Genomic DNA, 23,341 nt, shown 5'->3' on the forward strand with positions numbered 1-23,341 from the left:
TAAATGTATCTGTGCAGTGCATGCAAATGTAAGCAAATAAATTGCATGAGATTAATAATTAACTCATTTCCACAAAACAGCAATTATTACCTACACTTTTGGACATTTTTCAATGAAAAGCTGTTTTTCACAGTTTTAAAGCAGTATCATATAGTATTTTTCAAATCTCTTTTTCTCATCCATTATTGACTTCTGTGTTTTAAATTCTGCTTTTAATGAAAACAAAGTTAATGGATGGCACACGTCAAGTTTCCTCAAGAAACCGGCTCTAGTATGGGGTTTGTGTTTAGAGGTTCACCAGAGTGCACTCAAGATCACTGGTGTGAGGCAGTATAGAAAGCAGGATTGGGCAGATGGAGTTCACCTGCAGTGACTTTAGCCAGTTTCTCTGGGAACTCTGAAGCTGGGTCAGCCCTCCAGAGTCCTGCTGAATTGAAGCAAGGGGCAGGACTTTTCACTCCCACATGGGCCTTCTACTGGATGTGAGCTGACACTGGAAAAGAAGTGTGATTTGGGATGAGGCACCTCTTTCTCAGCGTGCACTAAGACTCAGAAAGACAAGTAGCCCATGTTTTCTCTCATATGTGGAATCTAGGGGGGGGAAAGCGTAGATATGAAAGTGGAAGGAGGCTGTCAGCGAAGAGGAAGGGGACATGGAGAGTGAAGAAATAGAATAAATATGATCAAAGTACATTATATGCATTTATCAAATTGTCTCAATGAAACCGGTATTCTGTACAATTAATATGTACTAAAAATTATAATAATAAAAACAGAATTTTCACAAAGGAACTCAGATGAGAGTTGTTGGTCCATGACTGGCCAGAAGGGGGAGTCTGAGAGCTGCAGTTCTGACTATAGTATACCCTGCACAAATTGCTGTTTCACTTGTTTCATGTAAGTTTGGGGAATAGTTCCTCTGATCTGGATAAGCCCTTTCTTCCTGGAAAAAATTACAGGAGTGTGGTTAGTGAGAACAACTGCAGCCCCTGTTGTAGCCATTGGCTTTAAGGCCACATAGATACTCTTTCCTCTCTTTCCTCTGCTACCCATTTTAGATTTCCATCACTCTAGACTAGCACCCTGACTGATCTGGGTGGCCAATAACTTGGGGTGACCACACCTTCAGAACTCTAGACTACAGATTACTATGCTTTTCTCAGGCTAAGGAGTCTAGACTTCCATTTGTTGTCAAAATCAGGCAAGGGTATACCAAGACATGCCTACTGTCCGAGTGTCAAACATATTCTTCATTGTCCCCATTAGGGAGTAAGTGGGGCCAATTCTATTTCCATTCTCTTTGTTTCTAGGATAGAGCAGTTTCAGAGGCTTCCATATGATCTTTTCCATCAGTATATTTCTTAATCTACAGGTCAAAAGATCAAGAGTAGAGTGGTTGTGCCAACTACCAAGTATTCCATTCCAGATGTGAATTCAAGGACTGGGGAATGAATGTGTAAAGTCTCTATGACCAATTAGTATCCATTGAGAGCTGGGCCAAGTTCCCTTTTCTTTTTTGTTTCCACTTACCTCTGATTCTCAGAGGGTCCTGGGCCTTTATGTCCCCAATCCCTAGTAATTGGTCGTTTGAGTCAGGATATCACCAAGAAGAAAGCATGACTGTTTTAGTTAACGTTTTTGCTGCTGTGACTAACTGATTGACCAGAACAATAAAGGAGGAAAAGTTTATTTGAAGGCTCACAATTTCAGATGTCTTAGTCCATAGAAGGCTGGCTCCATTCCTCAGGGCTCAAGGTGTCAAGGTGAGGAAGAGCATCATGGTGGGAGAGTGTGGCAGAGGGAAGCAGCTCATGTTGGGAAGGAGAGGGGGAGGGGGAGGAAAAGGGGGAGGAGGACCACTCTCCAGACAGAAAATATATACCATATAGCCATGCCCCCAATAACCACTTCCTCCAGCCACACCCCACTTGCCTCCAGTTACCACTCAGTCAATACCATCAGGGATCAATTCACTGATTGTGTTAAGATTCTCACAATCCAATCATTGTTTCTCTGAGGTATCCTCAGGTGGATTCTTCTGCTAAGCACTCTAATTCTTTTGAGAAGAAACTGCAACATGGCACTCTTAAAATACATCAAATAGCTGTGTAGATGGTTCTTATTGGGAGACAGGTTCCCATAGTATCTTGCATTTCTGCCTATGTTGAGAGCACAGGCTTTCACTGCTTTTGTTCTGGACTGCCTTTTCAAAGATTGTATGTAGTGTAGTGATCAGCCTTGATAGGTAATGCTAGTTAGGTAGAGAGGGGAATCAATAGTTGTAGAGGAAAGAAATAAACATGACATTTGTAGAGAGCAAAAGAAAGATAGGGAATGCAGTAGGAATCCCTACCTGACCAAATAAGGAGCAGCACCCAGTTAATTAAAAATTCCAATGATGAATTCAAAAGATAACTCATGCATATTAATATTTCAACTTAAAATATTCAGATATACATATACATATATATATTTAACAGTATTTTGATGGAGGATTAAGGTAGGTGAGCATACCTTAAATTCTGACTCTATTCACTTATGATTGTACAATCTTGAATAAGTTCCTTAATATTTCTGAAAATTAGTTTCATCATTAGTAAAATTAGTCACTTCAAGAATATGCATATGTGTATATCCACATATATAGAGATATATACATATTGTCTCTCACTAATGGGGAGCCCTCTGTGAACAACAGGTTTTATTTTGATGACAATTACTAACACAGAATCTTAAACCTGAATATAACCTTCTAGGGATCTTGAGAGAGAAAGAGATCATGAAGGAGTATGAGAATAAATAAGAGTGATGTCTAGGTCTCATCTTAGGGCAGTTAAATTAGACCCTCAAATGTGAAGACAATATCAAAACCTCCCCAGTTCCTTCTAGAATGCCTGCAGGGTGAAGGACCGCTGATGCAGACTTTCATATTAGCTTTACCAAGTAAGCGTTAAGAAGCATGAAAGAACATTATTTTACTCCTGCTCATTGCCTTCTGACTGAATTATCTTGTTCTCCTCTGGGCAGTTGGAGGAAACTATTTCTGTTTTACTACTTATAAGTACTGCTTTTATCCTGGAACTCTTACCTGGGCTTTCTTATTTATCCACATTCATTATTATTACTTTATAATTTCTAAACACAAACCCCTTTCCTACCTGATTGCGGTCCTCTTGTCTGCTAGCACTTACTATCATGCTGACTCGCATGGTAGACATTTCCTTGTTTTTTCTTTAGTTTTACCACCTCTGTATAAATAATATGGTTTAGTGTTGCTTATTTTTGAATTTTCTTAAATTATACTGTATTGTTTCATCTTGCTTATTTTGCTTAAAAATCACTTTGTAAGATTTAAGTATATTATTTTATATAGCTAGAGTTCATTCATTTCCATAAGTTAGATAATATTCCATTGTACAAATAAACTGTAATTTGTTTAGGCAATCATTTTGTTTACGGATGTTGCTTATTTCTAGTTTTTTGGCTCCTGTGAACAATAGCTCCAGACGTGCATTTCTTTGAGGCACAAGAGACAATGACTGGGCCAATGACTATGCATATCAACTCTACTACTAGAAAATGCTAATTTTTCCCCAATTGGTTATAATAATTTCTACTTCTAGCAGTATTGTATCATTTCTCTTAAAATGTAGCTTCTGGTTTGGTTGGGTAATAAATTTGAAAACAAACAGTGATTTTTAAAATTTTATATTGAATATTTTGTGTTTTGTATAGGAACATGAATGTAAACTGACCCAGGAAATCCTAGAACTGATTGATAGAGAAGTTGACCTTATGATGAGAGGAGTCAAACCTTATAACCTAGAAGGACTCAGAAAAAGAATTGCAACACTCTTTTTTCAATATATTAAAACACCTCTGTTTAATCCTGAAGTGGCAAGATACTTGAAGGTACTCTATTTTTTCCCCTGTATTCCTTTTTCAGAATCCTAGATGCAATATGTTAAATTGGAAGATGCTCAAATTTTGCTTTAACTCTTTATTTGGAATCTAGTGGAAGATCATTTTATTGGTGAAATTTCCTTTGAATGATTAGTAAGTTGATAAACTATACTTACTCATTTAACTTCTATGCCTGTGATTCTAGCCTTGAATTTTTCACAAAATAACTAAACCAATGTTCCAGTTGAGTATTGCATTATGTTGAATTCATCTAATATCTCACACCTCGATGCTTTACACACACTGCTGTTTCCACCCAGAATGCTCTGCTATTTTATTTCATCAACCAAATCCCACTTAGGTTTAGATACTCAACTCTCATTTGTGTCCTCTCCTTCATGGAAGAGTTAAACTTTTCATTTCTTAGATTGCATGTTGCACCTTATTTAACTTCCCTAAAATACTTAGCACATAGCTATACTGATTAGTGAACAGACCCCTATAGATATTCTGAGGAAAATCCAAATGTAAATTGTGTTTGAATTAAAATGTGTTCTCCAACTCTGGCATGCTTTGGTTTCTGGGGGATTTTGTGGTCCTACGCCAAGATAAGTGCCTTATTGCTTTCATACTGTGCAAAATCATTTAAAACACTTTCAGTAAATTGGGATTAAGGGGAGGGGATTGCCAAAGAATTATACATTGTGTTTTATTTCAATGATTATTTTTAAAGTTATAATTTAAGGAGCAGACTAAATATTTTAGCTTTTTGACGAAACAGAATCCCAATATTTAGACAAAACCTTTAGAAGAATATAATTTATTCTAGAACCTTAGTTATATTGTTAAAAGCATATTAAATTATAATGGAAGTCCAAGAGAAAAGTTGCTCATTCTGTTATTTCAATCAGTGGTTCATTTGTTCAAGTTAACTTCTAGTCTTTCTCTATAGACTAATGCAGTTCATACATATTCATAAAAACCTTAGTGGGAATTTTGTATTCTGCACTTCCAATATTATTTTATTCATGTTTTAAATTTACCTTTGGCAAAATTCACTCTTTTTGGTGAATTCTGACAAATGTGTTAAGTCATATAACTAACAGTGCAGTCTAGGTAATATTCCTGTCACCAGAGAGAATTTCCTTTATGCTGCTCTTTGTAGTCAGCACTTTCCTGACCCCCACAACCCTTGGCAAACACTGACTGACCTGCGCTTTATTTGCATAATTTGATCTATTCCATAATGTCATCTAAGTGAAATCATGCTATCATGGAATTGTATGCAGTCTTTTGAGACTAACTCTTTGGATTAGCATATTGCTTTTCAGATTCACCCATGCTATTGAGTGTATAGTAGTCCCTTGCTATGACTGAGCAATTATCTTATTGTCTGGATACACATAAGCTTCACTTTTATCCTTTTATCTATACAGGAAATTTTGAGTTTAGAGTTTGGGGCTTTTATGAATAAAAACCTATAAACACGTGATTATAAGTTTGAGGGTAATACCCCAAAGAGAATAAAATCATATATTTGCAGGTAAATGGATGGAGTTAGAGAAGATAATGCTAAGTGAAGTTAGCCAATCCCCCAAACCAAATGCTGAAGGTTTTCTTTGATATAAGGAGGCTGATTCATATTGGGGATAGGAAGGGGGAGCATGGGAGGAATAGATGAACTGTAGATAGGGCAGAGGGGTTGGAAGGGAAGGGAAGGGGCATGGGGTTATTAATGATGGTGGAATGTGATGATCATTATTATCCAAAGTACATGTATGAAGACATGAATTGGTATGAATATATTTTGTGTACAGCAGGAGATATGAAAAATTAGCTCTATATGTGTAATAAGAATTGTAATGCATTCCGCTGTCATATATATATATAAAAAGTTTTGAGGTAAGTGGGTTGGGATTACATTTTCTCGTTTTTAAATGCTACTGGGAGTAGCATTGTAGAGTCACCTGGTAAATGCACATTTATATTTATAATAGACTGCTAAACTTTTTTTTCCAAACTAGTAGTTCAAGGTTGAATTCTCAACTGATGTATGTGTGGGAGTTCCAGTTACTTCACATCCTTATCAATATTTGTATATCAGTTTTTAATTTTGAGAATTCTAACAAATTATGTAGTGGTGTCTTATATATTTTAATTTTTATTCCATTAATAGCTAATGATAAGTATAAAAGTAATGATAATTGGGCTGGGGATGTGGCTCAAGTGGTAGCGCGTCCGCCTGGCATGCGTGCAGCCCGGGTTCGATCCTCAGCACCACATACAAACAAAGATGTTGTGTCCACCGAGAACTAAAAAATAAATATTAAAAAATTCTCTCTCTCTCTCTCTCCCACTCTCTCTTTTTTTAAAAAAGTAATGATAATAATATTGAACATCTTTTCATATCCATTTTGCCATACATAGACCTTTTTGGTGATATGTCTGCATGTATCTTTTGCCATCTTTCTTCTTTTTTATGGTTATTTTCTCATTATTAAATTTTGAGAACTTACAAAATATATTCTGTATGTAAGTTCTTTGTCAGAAGTATGAATTGAAAATATCTCTCTCTGTGTGTCTTCATTCTTCTAGTAGTGTCTTTAATAGAGAAGTTTTTACAATAAGGCTCAATTTATTCATTTTAAAAATGGATCTTGCTTCTGGTTTAGTGTTTAAGAAATCTTTGCCTAATGTCAAAGTCCACAGGAATTTTCTTCTCTTTTTTATTTTATAATTTTGTCATTTTAAGTTTTTACAATTAGGACTCTCATCCATTCTCAGATATTCTTTATAAGGTATGAAGGATTACTTAAGGCTATTTTCTTCTTTTGATTTGTGAATTGCCCCCCCCCCCACCTTAAAGACATTTCTATAATGAATTGTCTTGACACCTTTGTCAAATATAATTGATCATTTTCTTTCACTTCTGGCCAAGATGAAGTAAGTTGGAGTTATCTGACTAAAATGGAAAAAGGAGAATCCATATTTTTTAAGACACCAGGCAATGGAAGAGTGTGGTTCTTAAGAGGCAGGAAACAAATGAAGCAGCCTTACAGTTGTCTTATTTTACTGCCCTGAAAAACTGTCCATGCTACAATACAAAGAGAAGAGGATTCCCTGGGTTGAAGAGAGAGAGATCAAGACTCTTATTAGTCCCTGAGATCAACACCACTGAAATTTGTAGGACACAGGGCTACAAGTGACAGAATGGCACAGATAATGAACCCTGGAGATGCCCTTTATCTAGTTAAAGAGTGCCTCTTCAATTCCTGATTTCTTGATAGTGGTCTTGCTTTTGATCTCTGGTTGTTTGAGTAAGGGATCAATACTGAATTTACCAAATATATTTTTCTTGCATTAATGGAGGTGACTGTATTTTTCTTCCTCAGATTATACTATTTTGTTCCTCATCGACTCTTCCTCAGTTTGATTTCCTACTCCTGAATCCCTTGAGACAATCAGCATTAATAACCTGGAGTGCAATCTTTCTTGCCTTACTCAATGCTCATGCAAACAGCAGTTGAAGCTGTGATTGAATTCAGTAACGTAGGAGCACCTTAGATCATCTTTGAGCACCTGAAATAGCTGCTTCAATCTTGAATTTAAACCAATATATTTAATTCCTCAAGAGTAACTCATACTAGTTTTATCTATTTATATTTAACCTTATTCAAGTACAAACTTTTTTTTGACATTTTCTGTATGCCTGGTAATATGTAAAGCACAGAAGACATAAAGATGGTTCACCGGGATCTGAGCGTACAATTGTGGAGCAGGAAGCAAACTCATAACCACATGCTATAGAATCTGAGGAGAAATTCTCCAAAGATCATGTCTTGGAAAAGAGAAGCTGAGCTTTGGGAAGTCAGTATTTCTTTTGTTGTTTTCTGTTCCTGTGGAAAGTTCTGAGAAGGAGCTAGAGTTGCAAATATTGATTGATCATTTGGATAACATTTCAATTCACTGGAATAGAAGGTATAGCAAAACTGGGGTTTTTTTTTTATCCTCAAACAGCATAAAAATAAAATTTGTGCCTTATAGGAACAGTTAAAACAGTGGGAAAGGACAACTGTTTTAGAGCGAAAAGGGAAGCAGATACACTATGCAACAATCAAACAATTCTATGGTCTGTTACCACAATACTATAGAATATGCTCATAAAAATATTCTAATCTATCTTAAAAATGACATACCTGACTGCATTATGTTCTGTATGCTTTAATTTTAAAGAAAGGAAATTTAAAACATTTTAGAAAGAATTCTATCAAACAAAATTAAGACAAACTTCTTCCCCAAATGAGGTAAACTTAGAAATTATGCCAAAAATGAAGTTCTCATACCTTCAAAATAAACTTTGTGTACAATTAGTGTCTTGAAAAATTGTGCTCTATATGTGTAATATGAAATGAATTGCATTCTGCCATCATGTATAACAAATTAGAATAAATAAAAAAATTTTAAAAATAAAAATGATCATTCTAAATGACTTCTCTCAACTAAATTCAACCTATAATTCATTTAATTTTTAATCCAATTTAAAATTACTTTTTTGTTTGGCTCATGCCTTTGTGAAAATATTCATTAAAACAAAAGATTTAAGATTTTTTTCCTACTCTCTAGGGAAAATCTTCAGATAATCTTTGCTGCTTCTATTTTTTTGGGGATACATCCTTTAATATCTCAAACTACATGCTAGGATTAAAAAAAATGTTACTGACTTTAAAGAAGAGTGGCTCCTTGTACATTTTTAGTTTGCTTAGTGGAACAAGAATTTGTAGAAATGCCACTAATCCTCTGCCCCCATCCCCAAATTATGTAGTTTAGTTGAATTAAGAGTTTTCTGCCATCATAAGCCTAATAGGGTTAAGTTGTCGTCTTATACAGTTTCAGGTTGGTAGAGAAAATTTTTTCATGGTTTCACAATGGTCTATCATTCCTACCTGGCTTTCATGAGCTGACTGATATATTGTCTAGTTCATTCCTAAGAGGAAGGAAAATAATATTAAGTAAATAAATCTCAGAATAAGAACCCAGAAATGTTGTCTTTGAGTTCTTTGATTATATGTCTAGATCACTCTTCTTTCCTCCAGAACAATTAACTATCTTTTTAATGTACATATGTTATCTCCAAAAAATTATTAGGCAGTGGACAATGACATTTTCAAAGAATATTACTCTTCAGGAAGATGGAACATTTGGGAAAAGTAAAGCAGACTAGAAGGGAAGGTACAGAAACAGATGATCAGAACAAAGTAAATCATAAGAATGGATTATGTGGTCAATACTATAAATTTACCTTGAGTAAAAGAAAAAAGACACAAGTGAACATTGATGCCTATTTCCTTCCTTACTAACATATTTTTGAGGGCTAGTGATGTAACTCATTGGTAGAATACTTGCCTAGCATGTGTGAGGCACTGGGTTCTATCCCCAGCACTGACAACACAAAACAACAAAAATATATTTTTGAAAGTTTCATATATCAAATGCCAACTATGTTGCTGCTTAATCTTTCTTCTCACGGAGACCAAAAATATGGATGTACCATAGATTAGGAAAGACTGGCTTACATAAGTAAGTCTTTGTTCAGTCTGGGTTGAAAGTGTTCTACTTTCCTTTCTTCTTCCCTCTTCCTTCCTTCCTTCATGGTACTTTGGACCATAAAGAACAATTGAGTTGAATCTTCTAAGATGAAATTACTTCCTGCCCACAGCTTTAGATATGGAGTTTCAAATATTGAAAATTAATCATTAACTAATTCGAATTCATTTTTTAAATTCATGAAATGAGAAGAACAATTGGCATAGTGGACTTTCATTTATATGCGAGACTAGCTATTTTGCCTATAGAAATAATTAAGTAAAATAGAATAAAAATATAAACTCTTTTCAAATAAGTGCTGAAAGACTCTGTCCACTAGTTTTTTTTTTTCCTGTCAATTAATTTTCTAGTGATTTGCCACATGTTTCTAGGGGTTAATGAATGACACAGATTTTCAATATTTTGGCAGGGTAAATAAATTTTGTATAGATTATGGAATTTAAATTTTGTATAGATTAGCAAGTTCAGGAGAAATATGACTTTTTAAATTAGCCAATTTGAAACTCACTGTAAACATTAGTGCAAAGTGCTTCTGATGAGTATTTGGCCTGATTTTTGCACCTCCCCTTTTCTTTTTCTTTTCCTGCTCTTTAGGTCCCTCAAGACCCACTGAAATTTTACAAGAAGATTTACTTTTGCCGCAGTTGCCAGCTCTATTTGCCTTCCACGGAATTTGCCATCTCATCCACTTCGAAGCACATATACAGATGTCGCCACTGCACTAACCTCCAGAATGAGGCTAAACAACGAGAAGCATTTTTGAAATACAAGTGTTTACTTCAGCGGCTATACTCTTCAGAGGCTGATTATGAAGATGACTCTCAAATTGCTTTCTTGATGCAGGTATGGTCCATATGGGGTGCCATTCCTGGCTGAAATGCGTCCGTCAAGGAACTTAAGCTGATTTGTGGGCCAGAAAAGGCTTCCTTGAAGCCTACAGGATGAGACAGAAGAATGAGTGGGAATGAGTCTGGTGACCATGACAAAGTGTCACAGGCTCAAGAACATTGTTCAGGAAGGGCCGGAGGTGGCACTGTGCTATGGTAGCAGAGATGGCAGGCATTATGGGCATCTGATTTTTAGATGAGGGAAATATAATACACTTAATGCTGTTGGGGGAAATGCAGGAGAGAGAGAGAGAGAGAGAGAGAGAGAGAGAGAGAGAGAGAGAGAGAGAGGAAAGACACAGAGCCGGATGTTGGAGGCAGCAAAACAAATTTGAACTCTGCTTCAACAGCTGTGTCTTGACATGCTACTTAACTTGTATGCTCCTCAACCTACTTGCCTGTAAAATGGGGATATTCATAGTACCTATTCCTAGAGCTATTGAAATGATTAAAAGAATTAGTAGAGGATAAGGCAGTGAATTTTTAAATAAGATGAATGAGTGGAAAAAAAATGATTATGATGTCCAACACGGCTTGTAGATTTTCCTCTGTTAGGATGAGGATTATCTCCTCTATTGAATTTAAAGGAGGAAATATCTGTAATGTATTCTGATTCTGGCCAATGAAAGATATCTCTAGAAGGGACAGTGAAAGAGCACAAGAGGAAGGAAGGTGGGGGTGTGACTAGGTAAGTGGGAACCTAGTGTAGTAGAGTGAAATAATTAGGAAACAATGGAGGACCCCTCTGGCTCGCTCAGAAGTCCTAGGAAATAGAGGTGTGGCAAACACAGGTGGTTTATAGTGCTGTAAAGGTGAGTCCTGTGTTAGGCAGCTGTTCCAATCAGAGTCCTGTTTCTACTTGTCTTGTTCCTACTTGTTCCTACTTGAGACAGGCATAGGTTAAGAAGCCTCATTTTCCAAAAATGGTGTGAAGCCCTTGCTTAGCTCAGAGGTGGTGTCCTTTTTGCTAGGCCTTTCTTGGCTCTTAAAAACAATGCTTTAAGTAATACATTTCAATGTATCAAGATTCTCTTCACAGTTCCTTTTTAAATGCATTCTAGATGATACTAAGTAATAATAGGGTATTATTTTCACTGTTTAGTCTACCACAAAATGACAAGATATCTCTTCAGTTTTGGAACATATAATAACTTTGGACTTTTCCAAGAGTAAGGAATAGGCAGTGAGGAATAGCTTGGAAATGACCTTGAAGAGGAGAAGGGAGCTGTGAGAAGAGGCCAGGTCCTATGCTTTTCTCTGCCTTTCCTGGAGCAGAAACTATGGGCAATTATAATATCCAATTACAAATATTCCTATATTTAAAGCATGTTGAGGGGTATGATTTTTAAAATATTCATTAATAGAAACATTAGGATAGCAAAAAGGCACATAAATATTCCTTATGGGACCCTATAGGCACTCTTCTATTGTGCTACTGTATACGTTAGCACTTTGGGATGGGTGTTTGTGGTCTCCCAGTTTATTCTATTTTGTTCCAAAGGGGAAAAATTATCATTTATGCAATGTGCAGAATCCCTTGACAGACACTATTATCAGAGGCTGTTCTGGAAAAGTGGGCTTGTGTAGCTTCTTTGTAGGCATTGCTGGGGACTGGAGCAGAATTGAGAGAGCACCCCATTCTGGTAGCAGGTTGCAAGACTACCTGGAGCTGGGCATACCACTGTGGTGCGTGATGGGTAGGGCAGTGGAGACCTGGAAAGCACCTGGAAGCACCTGGAAGTCCTGGGGTGGGAGCAGCTTACACAGGGGCAGAAACACACTTTTGGGGCTGTTACTCATGTTAAAAGGTGTGGACATTATGTGAATCAATTGAGAAAAGGATATTGTTGATGGAAAATAAATAAGCAGGGTATTTCTGAAACCAAAGATCTTGATTAGTACATAAAACTGTCAGTGTTAGAGAGGTTTTAAAACAAATACATCTTGAAAATTATAATTGTAAAAAGGAAAAATGCTGTTTTTATTGTAGATGTGGACTTTCCAAAAATCTTACTTTCCTATTTCCATTTCTTCATTTTCGATTCATATGGGAATATCATGCCAGGTCAAAATAGGTTAATTCTGTTGATATGACAGTGATCCTTAACTAGAAAGGGAGGAAAGATGATTCATGAAAAGAATTTTTTCGTGAAAATCCAAAAGTTTCTTGCTAGATTTTTAAAAATTTTTATTAAATTTTAAACAGCAAAGTAACTAACTTCCAAGGACACAAAGGAATGTATGAGTGTAAAAGAACTTCTGTAATAATTATATGTAATTAAAATCTTTTCATAAACATTTAAAATTTTTATTTTTGATTTGTACTATACTTTGTTTTCTATAAGGATAGACTTTTGTTAATTTATCCACTTAACAGAATTATTAATTCCTGCTCTGTACACAAGTAGCTTTTTAAGACATAATGATATAGAAGGGGGAAAAAAAGATAAGATCCTCACTGTTCCAGAGTTGATGTTCTACAGAGGTGGGAAGGAAAAGATGAGAAAACAGTTAATAGGGCTGGGGATGTGGCTCAAGCGGTAGCGCGCTCTCCTGGCATGCGTGCGGCCCGGGTTCGATCCTCAGCACCACATACCAACAAAGATGTTGTGTCCGCCGAGAACTAAAAAATAAATATTAAAAATTCTCTCTCTCTCTCTCTCTCCTCTCTCACTCTCTCTTTAAAAAAAAAAAACAGTTAATAAATAAGTAAAGAGATTCCGTCTCACCCCAGTCAGAATGGCAATTACCAAGAATACAAATAACAATAAATGTTAGTAGGATGTGGGGACAAAGTTTCACTTAATACATTGCTGATGGGAATGCAAACTGGTGCAACACTCTGGAAAGCAATATGGAGATTCCTTAGAAAACTGGAATGGAATAACCTTTGACCCAGTTATCCCACTCCTCATTTTATACCCAAAGGACTTAAAATCAGCAAACTACAGTGACACAACCAGTTGAATGTTTTTAGCCACTCAATGCACGATAGCCAAGCTATGGAACCAACTCAGATGCCCTTCAACAGATGAATGGATAAAGAAAATGTGGTATATGTACACAATTGAATATTTTCAGCCATAAAGAAAAATGGAATTATGGCATTTGCTGGTAAATAGATGGAGATAGAGAATATCATGCTAAGTGAAATAAGCCAGTCCCCAAAAACCAAAGGCAGAATGTTCTCTCTGGTATGTGGATACTAACCCACAGCAAGAGAAGGAAAGATTAGAAGTTCATTGGACTAGACAAAGGTGAATGAAGAGAGGGGAGAGGGGCTAGGAATAGAAAAAGACAGTAGAATGAATCTGACATATCTTTCCTATTCTTATATATGAATATGTGACCAATGTAATGCCACATCATATACAACCACAATAATGGCATCCTAATTGGAACAAGTTATACTTATTCTATGTATGTCTAATATGTCAAATCACACTCTACTATCATGTATATCTAGAAAGAACAAATTGAAAAAATAGGATATATGAATTTTTTTCAGTTATAGTTAACTTTTTTGAATGATCTAATGAAAGAGAGTTACTGGGGGAGGAGGACTTTTTTAAAAGATTGTGTGAGCAGATAAAATGACAGAAATAACTATGAAGAGAAAGAGCTAGCCCTCACATAAAATAATTCTTAGAAAATTTGAAATGTATAGTTATGATTAAAGATGTATACCTTTCTTTGTATGTATGTCATTGTTACAATCATGTATGTGTGTGAGAGAGGGAGAGAGAGATCGTTTGGTGACTAAACTGTAAATCCTGAGAGGGCAGGGTTGTTCCTTTTTTTTCCCCTTCTTATGATATATCTCTGTAACCTGATACATTGCCAAGACTGTATATCACTTAATAATTCTTGAATGTATGGATGAGTCATTTTTCCAGAAATTGATGTTGCTTATAAACATACTAGTATTGGCAGATGATGGAAATTATTAGTATATACTGAAAGTGATTATGATGGTAATAATATGAAAGTGAAAGCTAAGCCTTATAGGCAATAAAACAAATGAACAAACAAACAAACAAACAACAAAAACAAACCTGAGGGAAGAGCTTTGAGTGGATACTTATCTTCCTAAATGGAAAGTTTCTTTTGGATAAACCATTGCATTGGATCATTAACCCTATTGGTAGTTTGTCTCATAAGAATAACGCTCAGCTTTGCAATAGGGTAGGCCTGTGAAATCAGAGACTTTGACCTGAATTCCTAACCACTAGTGCGGTCTCTTTGGCTTTTCCATTATTTTCATTGTGTTGTCTAGTTCACAGGAGTCTTCAGTTCTACAAAATCAAATTCTTGACACTATTTGAATTTGATATGTAAAATGAAAAAAGAGTAGGATTTATTGATGAAATGACTTTGCCCAATGTGTTAGTCAGTTTTTCATTACTGTAACAAGATACTTGAGACAGTCAGCTTATAAAGAGGAAAGGTTTATTTGGACTGAATGCTTTAGAGGTTTCAATCCATAGTTAGTTTGTGCTGTTGGTTTTGGGCCTGTGGCAAAGCAGCACATCATAGCAAGAACACATGAGAGGAAATTACTCACTTCATAGTGTCTAAGAAGCAGAGAGAGGGGAGAGAGTTGAAGAAGAAACTGAGGACCCACAATTCCCTTTGCGGACATAATCCCAGTGACCTAACACCTCCCAATGGGGTCCACCTTCTAAAGTTTCTAGCACCTCCCAAGAGTACTAAGTTGGGTCCAAACCTTTTTAACACATGGGCCTTTGGGAGACATTTTAGATCTAAACTATAGCACCTAACATTAGCAATATATTAATAAAAGTGAGTCATAAAAAACACTGGTGATCTCAATAGGATATTTGTTTTATAAACTGTCAAATAAGTAAAATTTTCTATAACATCTTTAATTAAAATTAACTAAATTATATTTAATGCCAAATAGGAAATGAGGAAATATATTCTCTGCAAAGTTAGAGTTAAAAAATATCTTCCAAATGTAGTGTGCTTTGTTTAAAACTGCTAAATCATTAACTTTCAAGCACTTGCTCACAGTCTGTCACAACCTCGTGCAGACACCCATGATAATAATGTGACAGTAACAATAACCTTCATTCACATAGTGCTTACATACTCTGTACACTTTATATATTCATTCACTCAACACAACAAATACTATCAAAATAGGAATTATTTCCATTCTGCAGATGAAGAAACTGAAGCACTGAGAGATTAGCTGACTCGCCCCAATTTTATACTAGTAAGTACCAGCACGAGAACTGAAACCTAGGCAGACTGGTTCCCAGAGTCCCTCCATTTAAATGTATACTGTACTGCCTCAGAAATAACAGTTTTCTGAAATAGTGTTTACTTTACCACTGTGGATGTCCTCTGATATTTTCTATTTAATCCAAATCTGCTTATTCTGATTTCTGTATAGAGAATTTGGTGTCACCCAGAGGTAGCAATCCAGAGTTTGAAAAACAGATTGAAAAATGAGTGTGTGTGTGTGTGTATACACACATGTATATATACACATACACATTCTATGTTATATATATACATAAATGCTATATATATATGATATCCATATTCCAGTGTGAGTGAGTGTGTGTGTGTGTGTGTGTGTGTGTGTGTGTGTGTGTATTCCAACAGAGTTAAGATTTTTAAAAAATAAAGATGATGTTTACTTCAGGGCTTAAATTTTTATGTGCTTTTCCTAAAGAATTGTTGATGTTACTATTTTGGAAATCTTAGATTAGGGCTTTACTATAACTCACCTGTAAGTGTCATCTCAACATTTCATATTGTATTAGTCAGGCTTACTTATATATTAGATAGATTTATTATAAGGAATTGGTTCACATGACTATGGGGGAGGCTGGCCACGCCACAATCTGCAAGCCAATGTCCTAGATCAAATCTGAAGAACAGCAGGCTGCAAAGAACTAGGAAGAGCTGGAGTCTAGTTCACAGGCTGTCAGGTGGGAGAGTTCTTACTTGGGGGAAGGGTCAACCTTTTTTCTTCAGGACTTCAGCTGACTGGATGAGACCCATCCATATTACAGAGGGCAATCTACTGATTTAAATGTTAATCAGATCCCTTATAGAAGCACTCAGAATGCTGTTCAACCAAATATCTAGAAATCTTGAGGTCCCATCAAGTTGATGTAAAATTAATATCACAAAAGTGGACATCTCAGAAAACATCCTAAGAGATTATTGCCTTTCTGTTCAGAATAATGTCCATGAGTTGTAATTTAATTTGAATACTGCACATCTGTAGGGTTTGAGTCCTCTTACCTTACTTTTCTAATGTCTAGGATTACTAGACAAATATGGGTGCCCAATTGCTCTTTTCCCTCTTGCAAGGGAAATAATTTTGATTAGTATTTAGTTCAGTAATATTATTGCCAGGCATATGACTGCTTGAACTTTCTGATCAAGTAAATAGTAAAGTCAGGGGCATTGTAAAGATCAGCATAGACTAATTTGGACACAATGCCAAGTAATGTAAAAAGATGAAAGCTAAGATATGTAGAAAGTGCAGGTTCTATTTAGAGAAGAAACTGAGTGAATTAGTGGTCACGTAGTTCATCTATAATCCATGCAGAGACCATCTAATATAGTAAGCAATAGTGCTGCTCTTTTTTATTTTAAATATTTTTTAAGTTGTTGATAGACCTTTATTTATTTATTTATTATTTATATGTGGTGCTGAGAATCAAACCCAGTGCCTAGCACTGAGTTACAAGTGCGCTAGCACTGAGTTACAGCCCCAGCCCTAGTGTTGCATATAAGGCAGTTGTTAGAAGTTGCCAATCACATTGATCATGTGCACATTTCACATTTACATACAAATAAATACTTCATTCTTTTGGATTCAATTTTGAAATGATTAATACAATTGAGGAAAATAAAAACAAAAATGTGAGCAAGGCACAAATTTTGAATATAAGTAAAACTGTACAAAGTGTTAATTTTAAAGCCCCATAGATTTCTTTTTCATAGAAGCTGTGATAATATTGTCTTTTTAAAAATTAAGTAAAAGCAAGATTGTATTAGTTGAGCTTAATATATTGAATTATCCATTTAAGAAATACTGTAGTTGTTTATGGTGAAAAAAATCTTTTTTTTTTAACTTTGATAAATTTGTTTAGGTTTTATCTGCTGATCTTACAGAAAAGATTCCTGCTTTTCCACATAAATTTAAAAATAATGGTTATTTTTGCAGTGCTTGTATTTTGTAAAGCTTGTATCCCCCTGACAATTAGATGCAGCCTCATGATAAAAAGTTATTCCAAGAATTTTAGCTAATATGATTTAAAATTTTAAAAAACTTTTAAGCACTATTTTATTTCACCACCTTTCCCTCTTTTTTCATTAAAACAACAAAATATTTTAAACTAACACTAAGGAATTATTTCATCTTTATTAAATATCAGCTTTCTCATTTGTAAAATGGCAGTAAAAATTCTTACGAGAGTCCTACCATGGCCCTGAGGATAAGATGATAATTTCTAACAAGTTTTTGAAAGAATTGAACATCATATGCTTACTAAGGCAATATTAAGGCATTATAGTGATTATATTAAGGCAAAATTAGCATACTGGAAGAAATATACAGCTTACTCTAGGTTAGGGTCATGAATTGAGACTAGTAATATAGTTTAGGCAAAATATAAGGAGCTGTATGCCTCTGACACCTTATGAATGATATTTGTATTAAAAAATAAACTGAACATAATTTAATTAGATCTTTAAAACTCTTTATTTAGAAGAAAACAAAACTGCCTTTCAAACTTATTTTGACATGCAGCTACAGGATATTCAGTACTTGGTGGAAAACATCTGGGCCTCACAGTCGGTTCTCAGCGCCTGGGACGATATCAATGATCTGGTCCTTGTCAGATGGGATAAAAACCTAGAGTGGTCTCCCTGGAACTGCATTCTTCTCACCAAAGATGAAGCAGTTGCTCATCTTAAGCTAACAAATATTGAAGAGGTAAGAATTTGTGCTTTATTTGGGGAGTTAATTTATTCATTGGAATTATCATGGATAACTTGATTGCCTTTATATGCATTCCATGATTGATTTAAATACTTCCCCATTGGATTAAGAAACAGAATTTATAGATTAACAGTAACAAAACATGTGGATGATATGGAAGGCAGAGGTTAAAATAACTAGATTATATTCAATTGTGTGCATGTACAAATATGTAGAAAAGAATTCCACTATTGTGTGTAATTATAATGTAAAAATAAAAATATATTTTTTTAGATTACAAAGGGAAGCTATAACATATAACAGGCAAAGATAGTGATTTGAATGAAAAAATACCTAAACATCATGCCACTACCTTCTAACAGCAAGTTCAAGCCCATTAATTCCACAATTATTTCCATGAGGGTAAAGATTTTGTTTCATTTATTTGCATCTATACTGTAATACCCATAATTGTGCCTGTCACTGGCTAGGAATTTTAATAAGTATTTATTGAAAAACTAAGTAGATATTACTATTACAAAGGTATTATGAAACTCAGCATCTGTCCTTTGATTGATTAATAATTATCACAAGGTTGCCTAAAAGTACACTCAATTGACAAATGTATTTTGTTCATAATTTTGTACTTTAGTACTGATGGGGCTTTTTTTTTTTTGCTTCTAACTTGGATTGGAGAAAGCACTGCCAATATTAAAAACCATTTAGTTTCAATAACTTACAAGATGCAATTTGTAAAAACATTTTGATGAACAAAATTGAGGGCCCCCTGAAGAGTTCCTACAGAGCTCCATTTACACTACCCAAGCCCAACATCCCAAGGCTGATACTGATTATCTGCCTTCAGTTGGTTACACTGCTGCACCTTCAATTCCAGGCATGATGTCAGCTAAAGGAAAATAAAGAAATGATGTCAAATAATCATTTAGAATAGTGCTATTCCCTGCCTGTTTGTTTTTAGAGTGGGGTAGGGTTACTTGTCTAGTATAAAAGGAGAAACTAGTTAAATGTTTTAGCTTTTTTTTTTTTCAATAATTTTCAGAGTCTTAAGTATTCAGGCTAAGAAAAATTTTACTCTAGGGATTGAAAGAAAGGGCAGCAAGAAATTGAGGCTGTGTTAAATGTTATATTTAGTAAACTAAGCTGCCTTATAAATATTTAATCACTGGAAGCATAGCCAATACTAGCAATATCATTTCATCTAGAACCCAAAATAAGATTGAAGTTCATTCCCAGAGCTGATATTCCAGTGCTTCTTCAATTAATCCACACAACTCCCTTTGTGTATTTAATGAAATTATTGCAGTATCAAATTAAATGTCCTATTCACAAGCATTTTTAATTTCAGGGTGCCAATCTTTCTGAATTTCTGGAAGCAAAGTGAAGGTTTTCAGCCAAACTTAAAAATGTTTGCCTTTTTTATGGTTTGGGCTGATATAATCTTTTAAGTAGTAATATTTGGTCTAGATAAGAATATTGTATGTTTTATAACAAGTTAAAGGATTTCCAGAATTTCCTTGGTGCACAGAGATAAGTGCTTTCTCGGGAAGTCAAAAACTTAAAATTCAAAATAATCTTGACTCCCTGCAAATCTCACAAGTTATAGGAAAGGCATGGAGAAAGACTTCTGTGAATCTAAGGAAGGCAGATGGATCTCTCAAAGTGTGCACATTGGCCAGAGTAGGAACAATTGTGGACTAAAAATCAGCAGTCCTGACCCAGTTCTTCCCTAGCTTTTTCACTAACAACCTGCCCTCTTTGCTTCATGAATTTTTAGATTAGCTAAAAATGTGGAATCTGTAAAAAGAACGAAAGCAGCCCTGTCTTTGAATTCTGGCATCTCCTTTATGAGTTAGGTTTGGGGAAGGTTGCTAATGTCTTGATGCCCCAGTTTTCTCATCTATAAAAAGGAGATAATGTTATCTCATCACAGGAAAGAATTGAATAGCCTACTGTTTAAAGCTCTCAGCTTAGTGTTGTGCATGAATCAACTTGGGTAGTAACTATGTATGTAAAATGACAGTATTTTAAAATTTTTTGGTGTATTTTATTTTTAATTGTAAGAAGGACAATGCATTATTGGCTTAAGTATATGAACAGGTTAAAATAATATAAAGAATAAAAGTCTCCTGATATCCACCCATCCCTATATGCACATTCCATAGAAAACTTATATTTCTTATATACAATTTAATGAAATCTTTCTAGAAGTGTCTATGTGCAAGTATATTTGTGTGCACATATATATGCCTACATATATGTATATATACACATATATTTACACATACTTTTAACTTAAAGTATGTATATATAGTTTCATTTATTTAATGTAAAAATTGATGTGTAACTTGATTTTTTTGGGTTGGCTTAACAATAGATAGTGGGTTACTTTCCATATTATATTATTTTTAAAGAGTAACTTAATATTTCCTTGAATGCATATACCCTAATATACTTGGCTCATCTTTTTTAATTTTTAGATTTGTAAGGATACTTTGGAATCTGCAAGATTTTATACACATATACATTAACCTAGCAACACAGAAATGTTTTAGTTTTCCTTGGATGAAATACGGACAAACGTTGGAACAAAATTAGATTAGTGCCAAGGACAAGTATTTATCTACTAAATTTTTCTGTAAAGAGGAAACTTTTAAAAAAGCTAGGATATTTCTGTATAAAACTTTCTGTAAAAATACTAGCCATTAATTGTCATGTATAACTAAAAAGAACCAATTAAGAAAAATGAATACCAAATCCATTGGCCCTTTTCCCCCAGGGCTGACTTTACCTTAGATTTGACCCTATAAAGAGATTTTTAGTGGGAGAATTTCTTACTTTCAGAAAGTAATGTACAGGTGATTGGTTGAAAAGAGAATAAGAGTAATAAAGAGAATAGATGAAGTTTATTAATTTAATCAGAATTTACCTTTAAAAAACATTTTTAGTTGTAGATGGACACAGTATCTTTATTATATTTATATGTGGTGCTGAGGATCGAACCCAATGCCTTACACATGCTAGGCAAGAGATCCACCACTGAGCTACAATGCCAGCCCACCAGGATTTACTTTTGAATGTATTAAATATTATGCAAGGTGCTTAGAGAAAAATGCAGAAATATAATGAATGTGATTCATCATTGTTTTGGATGCTTTCAGGCTTAACCCCAACATGAGAATGGGCCATTTATCATGACTTGTCAAATGTGAGTCTAGTTTCCTTTATGTAGCAAGGTCAGAGGTTGGCAGTCCCAGGCCAGTGTGGTAGCTCCACAGGGCTCTTGGAAACTCAGGCCTTCTGATTTCCCTCAGCCAGCTTCAACCTTTGGGTTTTCATTCTCATGCTTGTGGATTCTTAAGTCATAAATTGGCATAAATTACATTATATCTGACCCCAAGTATGGTCAAGGACTAAATATGCTTAATACGTGAGTCTTCCCATTCTTAAAAATCTCTTCAAAAAACTTTTCTGTAGCTAAACTGTGTGTGTGTGTGTGTGTGTATGTGTAAATATAAATTTGTTACTTGTTACATGGCAATTCCTAGCTTGAATAAAGACCAGAAAGTTGGGAACATCTAACCCTATATAAAACTAAGCCTGTACCTATAAATGGAAAAGAGAATGAATATTAAATAGGTAACTTTCAGTGGTTTGGACTTGAGAGGCCAGGAGAAGACTCAGGGAAGGCTTCTAGTTTGAAACATCATAGACTGAGCCCTGAAAGATAACACAAAGTAAGAGAAAACAGGCAACAAACCTGTATTCTGTGGATAATGAACTTTTAAATAAAGACACTGAGACACAGCGTTTTTGCCTGATGACATATATCTGTGGTGACTTTTAATAGAATTTAATTTTCATTTCTTTTCAGGAATATGGACAAGTATTTATCCACAAGATCAAACACAAACATATCCTGGCTAAGAACTACTTTTCTCAGATTCCAGCATTGGCTTCCTATATACTTGATCATGGAGAATTTAATGAGATCAGAAAAAAATATTATACTGATACATCACCTAAAATTATAAAAGTCAATGGGCCTCATTCTTAGAGGATCCAGAAATACTTATTTGATGACAAACCTTTTCATCCACTGCTAAGAGAGTAATACAGTAGTTGCATGATATGGAAATGGAATTTTATCTTTTTATTAATTTTAATTATATTTTGTTTTTCATAGTATGATAAATTGTGTGAAGAGAAAACATCTCTATAAATGTTTCTTTGTTAGGCATTAGTTTTAAACTGAACTGTGATTTTGTTACTGAAATGTATAGTTTAAAGAGAACCTTTAGTTTTAAATTTTTTCACGCTAAATTTAAAAAAAAAATGTAAATGCTTTATAGTTAAAATACAACATCCAAACAAAAACAAGGCCTGACATTTAATGCAAATAATCTATTTAAGACAAAATATAATTATAGGAGAGTAGTCAGAGAATTCTCTTTCTTGAAACTCTATAAGTAGGATGAAAGACTGTATTTCAATATGGGAATTCTATCTTTGTCTTTTAATATCTACTTTTATCTTCTTTCTTAAAATCCCAGTAAAAAAACTAAAACTATTTGTAAACACAGACACAAGAACCTGCATTTAATTTTGTAAACAAGGCAAATAGTGGAGCTACTATTTTATGAGAAAAATAATTCCCCATGGGGCAATGGTGAAACTCTTTGGCGAGAATAGATGCGATCGAGTCAGACACAACAGCCCAGAAGAATGACCTGGACCACATGTTTGTCAGGACTCAGTGGTATATGCAAAGTTGTATATCAGTCTTAACAAGAAAGAGATGGCACATTTAAAATACCATCACTTCAGAAGAGGGCTGGGGATGTGGCTCAAGTGGTAGCGCGCTCGCCTGGCATGCGTGCCGCCCGGGTTCGATCCTCAGCACCACATACCAACAAAGATGTTGTGTCTGCTGAAAACTAAAAAAAAAAAAAAATAATAA

General features: G+C 34.8%; 1 protein-coding gene and 1 long non-coding RNA gene across 2 annotated transcripts in view; one reads left to right on the top strand and one right to left on the bottom strand.

Annotated features, from left to right (window-relative positions):
- The window catches only part of IQUB (IQ motif and ubiquitin domain containing), a gene marked incomplete at both ends in the record, with an annotated part of 64,595 nt that extends 42,157 nt beyond the window's left edge, over positions 1-22,438 (top strand). Inside the window, 4 exons of the mRNA XM_081287763.1 lie at positions 3,736-3,912; positions 10,102-10,350; positions 18,193-18,378; positions 22,256-22,438. Coding sequence (XP_081143889.1) covers positions 3,736-3,912; positions 10,102-10,350; positions 18,193-18,378; positions 22,256-22,438 — 795 coding nt within the window. The remainder of the gene's footprint in view (positions 1-3,735; positions 3,913-10,101; positions 10,351-18,192; positions 18,379-22,255) is intronic.
- The window catches only part of LOC308645155, a 321,762-nt gene that overhangs the window by 68,613 nt on the left and 229,808 nt on the right, over positions 1-23,341 (bottom strand). The window lies entirely within an intron of this gene.

This window comes from Spermophilus citellus (assembly GCF_964194105.1).
Source record: "Spermophilus citellus genome assembly, chromosome: 3".
Lineage (NCBI taxonomy): Eukaryota > Metazoa > Chordata > Mammalia > Rodentia > Sciuridae > Spermophilus > Spermophilus citellus.